Here is a 5,120-nt window from a genome sequence, read left to right on the forward strand (position 1 = left end):
CGTCGCACTTGAACTGCTGTTGGGGCGGTGAGTCTGCTGATGGGCAAGGAACTTCCCATTGCTGGTAAAAGTCACGTCACACTCGTCACACAGCGAACGGCTTAGACTCCCCGTAGGCTTCCTGCTCGGTCCGGTCCTGTGCGCGTAGATCGGGGGGACTCTCCCGTTGGTGCCGTGGCCGTGGACGTACTTGACGTGCTTCTTCAGAGTGACTAATCTCATGAATTCTTCGTCGCACAGTTCACATTTGAAGGCCTTCTTGAACCTTGAGAGTTCTTCTGTGGTTCGTCAAAAGGCCCTTTGTGGGGAACTTCTTCCCACATAAATCACACTCCTCAGGTTTGATGCCCTTGTGCTGCATCATGTGGAGGTCGTAGTATACTTTCTTCCCGTAGATTTCCCCGCAATAATTACACTTATAAGGCCCCACCTCCTGATGCCTCTTCACATGCTGCCTGAGGGCACTGCTGTCGCGAAACGACTTCCCGCAGTTCTGGCAAGGAATAAGGCTTTTCTCCTGTGTGGATACGGCGATGCTTTGTGAGGTGGTCACTCTGATAGAAGGATTTCCCGCACTCGCTGCAAAGGTACGGCCTCTCGCCTGTGTGGATCCTTAAATGGACAGTCAACATACTCCTCTGTGTAAAAGCTTTGCCGCATTCTGCACAAACGAACGGCCTCTCGCCGGTGTGGATTCGAGTGTGTACAACGAGGTTCCGGTTATTGGCGAAGGCCTTCCCGCAGATGTTACAACGAAAGGGCTTTTCCCCCGTGTGCGTTTTCTTGTGGTACTCGAGGCTGCTGCGTTTGGCAAAGGCCTTCCCGCACTCCAGACACGTCAGCTTCCCATCGCTGCCCGGCTCGATGGGATGATGGATCTGTTGGATCTGCTGTGCTGGCTGGACTTGAACCTGCTGCTGCTGCTGTTGTTGTTGCTGCACCTGCTGTACTTGTTCAACCTGCAGCTGCTGCTGTTGCTGAATCTGGTGAGCCTGCAGCTGCTGTGCCTGGTACTGCTGAGCCTGCTTGGTCCAAAAGTAAAGGGGAAGTTGTTCCTCCATTGCTGGCAGTTTCCGGCTCACGTGGAATTCCATTGTTTACCTCGCCAGGCAGATCCTCCTCTGTCTCATGGCTCCGTCATGACTGAACAGAGGAGGACAAGGAGACGACTTCAGTTCCGACATGACTGATGGTATTCTGAGAGGAAATAAAAATGAGGGTCGACTGGGGCCGCACGTCAATTCAAAGAAGTGTTAATTCAACAAAGGATGCCTAAGCAGGTGATGAATGAAGATGCATCTGGAAACTCCATCAACATGATCTGTAAAAGAATGTAAAAGTTAGAGAGATGGTAGAGAAATGTTTCAACTGATCACTCAACTCAAATAAACCTTTATCCCTCAGAAAATGAATTTCTCCATTGTAGCAGTTTTAACCCTCAATGGACAGATAGGCTCTCAGAAGTAGTAATAACAGGTTGTAGGTGATGGACAGATTGATCCTGGGGAGAAGTATTACACGCCTTTGATCTGAAGGGAATCGGGCGGGATAGAGGTGCCACTATTTCTATAGCCAATAAATTCACTAATGGCAACCTTTAGACTGGATAAGACAAGAGACTGAGTGGCTCAGGGCATCTTATCTGTTTTGATATTGTGTGATCTGTAATTTTTACAAAATACAATAAATTTATTTATTAGAAAAATCATGGATAATTCTGTCAATTTTATGATAGTTTGCATATCTTCCTCTTACCATTGATGAGATTTTTTTTTTATTTTGCAGACCTAAAAGTTTACCCAGTCTGGGGTGGTGCACACTGATAAATTACCCCGTCCACTAAGGGTTAAAACTGGAAAAAACAACAGAGTTATCATCAGACTGATGCACTGGTTAGCTAACAAAGAAAATTATATTGTAATGATACAATAAAGTTTGTTCATACTTACCTGGCAGATATATATAGCTGTATTTTCCGAAGTCCGACAGAAATGAAAAAACTTAACGACACACGTAGTGGGAGTCAGGTGGTTAGTACCCCTTCATCCCGCCGCTGGGAGGCGGGTATCAGGAACCATTCCCATTTTCTATTCATAATTTATTTCCACTGTCTCCTGAGGGGAGGTGGGTGGGTACTTAAATTATATATATCTGCCAGGTAAGTATGAACAAACTTTATTGTATCATTACAATATCATTTTGTTCATGAAACTTACCTGTCAGATATATATATAGCTGAATCCCACCTTTGTGGTGTGGGAAGAGACAGAATAGAATTATAGGAAACATATACTGCAGATAATTGATATCTTGGTTCCTTACCTGTTAGCATAGCTGGCTTCGGTGGTTACTGCCACGTAAGTCTTGCTTGTGCTACTAGAGTTGCCAGCGAGGTAGAGACCTATAAGCTGGTGCACTCAAGATGATCTGTCAACGGGGCGTGACCACGATGTGACTAGACCATTGACCATACAATGAGGGCAACGAAGTAAAAACACACCTGGCCTAGTCTACCCAAAGGTATTCCACTAAACTAGACTAAAGAAGGGAGATCCGCCTCGGGCGGTCACCCCACAACCAAAAAACACACACAATTAAAAGCTCACCTAACACTAAAGGAAAGGATGAGTGCTACCTCCTGCCCCCAAAACAGTGTCTGCAGCGACGTATGGTCCAAGCGACGAGCAATGTTCGTATGTCGCTTTCACCTCCCGCAGGTAGTGTGAAGCGAACACAAAGTTGCTCCGCCAATATGTGGCACTCAAAATGTCACTGAGTGCCATATTTCTGTGAAAGGCTATCGAGGTCGAAATAGCCCTCACCTCTGGGCATTCACTTTTAAAAGCTTCATGTCACTATCACTACATGTGGAATGAGCTTCCTTAATGTGTCTCTCAAAGAAGAAGAAAGAAAGCGCGTTCTTTGACATGGGAAGATCAGGCTTCTTAACAGAGCACCACAAGTTGCCCGAAGGTCCTCTACAGTCCTTCGTTCTGTCTAAATAGAATTTGAGAGCCCTGACAGGGCACAGGACTCTCTCTGGCTCACTACCCACGATCTCTGTCAAACCCTTGATTTCAAATGTCTTGGGCCAAGGGTTGGAAGGGTTTTCGTTCTTGCTAAGAACATAGGGCTTGAAAGAACAAACAGCATCAGAGTCTTAACCCAACATGCTTGCTTATAGCCTGGATCTCACTAACTCTCTTCGCCGTCGCCAGAGCAGTTAGAAAAAAGTGTCTTCCTTGTAAGGTTTCTAAGCGAAGCTAAGTTTGAGAGGTTTCAAAATTACTGGACATCAAAAACTTTAGAACAATGTCTAAGTTCAAGAAGGAACTCTGGTTGAGGTACCTTCGAAGTCTCGAAAGACTTCAGAAGATCATGAAGGTCTCTGTTATTGGCTAAGTCCAGTCCTCTATGCCTAAAGACTACAGAAAGCACCTTCTGTAGCCTTTTATCGTAGGCACCGCTAAGCGAACTTCATTCCTCAAGTAGAGAAGGAAGTCTGCGATCTGGCTCACAGAGGTAGAGGTGGAGGAAATGCCTTTCTTCCTGCATGGCCAGCTCCGAAAAAACAGCCCACTTGGATTGGTATACGGCAATAGAAGAAGGTCTCCTTGCTGTTGCGATCGCTTTCGCCACAGGTCTTGAAAACCCCTCGCTCTGGCCAACTTCTGGATAGTCTGAACGCAGTCAGACTCAGAGCAGGGAGGGAGGTTTTTGTGATACCTCTCGAAGTGGGGCTGTTTGAGTAGATCTATCCTTGGAGGCAGAGTCCTCGGAAGTCTACTAGAAAAGACATGACCTCTGTGGAACCAGTCGGTCGCTGGCCAGAAGGGGGCGATGAGTCATCCTCGTTTCCTTCTGATGCCGCGAATTTCCTTATTACTTCCCCACCCCTAGGACCTTGACGGGGGAAAAGGCATATACGTCTAGTCCCGTCCAGTCCCAAAGAAGGGCGTCTACTGCTACTGCTCCTGGGTCTAGAACTGGTGAGCAGTACAGCGGGAGTCCTCGTTGTCCTGGAAGTTGCGAAGATGTCTACGAGAGGACATCCCCATAACTTCCACAACCTCTGCATACTTCCTGATGAATGGTCCACTCCGTCGGCAGAAGTTGACCTTGTCGACCTGAGCAGATCTGTACGGACGTTTTCTACTCCTGATATGAATATCGTCAGGATAGAGACGTCGTGTGCCTTCGCCCATAACAGGATCTCTTCTGCAAGGAAGAACAGGGATCGAGAGTGGGTTCCTCCTGTTTCTTTGAGGTATGCCAGGGCTGTGGTGTTGTCCGAGTTGATCTGCCCACCACATTGCCGGAGACTTCGTTCTGAAAGAACTGGAGCGCCAGATGAACTGCTGCCAGCTCCTTGAGGTTTATGTGCCAGGACACCTGTTCCCCTCTCCAGGTGCCTGAACACTTCCTCCCCCCAGTGTTGCTCTCCCCACCCCGCGGAAGACGCGTCGGAAAACAACACTAGGTCGGGGTTCTGAAGCTTGAGGGAAAGACCCTCTGCGAGCTTCAAAGGGTCGTTCCACCAATCTTAGATGTTCCTTTACCTCTTCTGATAACACCAGAATCGAATCCAAAGTGTTTTGGTGCTTCCATTGTCCGCAAGGAAGAATTGAAGAGGTCTGAGGTGCAACCTCCCTAGGGAAACAAACTTCTCCAGTGAGGAAATGGTCCCCAGCAGACTCATCCATTCCCTCACCGAGCATGATTCCTTCCCCAGAAAGGTTGACACTTTGCTTAGGCAATCTAGTTGTCGCCCCTGGGACGGAAAAGCCCGAAAAGCCACTGAGTCCATCTGAATCCCCAGATAGACTAAAGACTGAGAAGGGGTCAGATGTGACTTTTCGAGGTTCGCCAGAAGCCCCAGGGACTTCGTTAACGCAAGGTCGTGTGAAGGTCCTCCAGACACCGGTCTTTCGAGGAGGCTCGTACGAGCCAGTCGTCCAGGTAGAGAGAGATCCTGACTTTGGAAAGATGAAGCCACCTCGCAATGTTCTTCATCAGTAGGGTGAATACCATCGGAGCCAGTCAGCTGAGTCCAAAGCAGAGAGCCCTGAATTGAAACACTTTTCCTTTCAGGACAAACCGCAGGTATTTCCTGGACTGGG

General features: G+C 47.9%; 1 protein-coding gene across 1 annotated transcript; it reads right to left on the minus strand.

Moving 5' to 3' along the window:
* Positions 1-289: 289 nt before the first annotated feature.
* On the minus strand, positions 290-1,342 carry LOC135199191 (zinc finger protein 892-like). The gene has a single exon (XM_064227071.1). It carries the CDS (start codon positions 1,092-1,094, stop codon positions 417-419), a length of 678 nt encoding a protein of 225 aa, XP_064083141.1. The 5' UTR covers positions 1,095-1,342; the 3' UTR covers positions 290-416.
* Positions 1,343-5,120: the final 3,778 nt, after the last annotated feature.

The sequence above is a fragment of the Macrobrachium nipponense genome, chromosome 25, assembly GCF_015104395.2.
Source record: "Macrobrachium nipponense isolate FS-2020 chromosome 25, ASM1510439v2, whole genome shotgun sequence".
Taxonomy (NCBI): Eukaryota; Metazoa; Arthropoda; class Malacostraca; order Decapoda; family Palaemonidae; genus Macrobrachium; species Macrobrachium nipponense.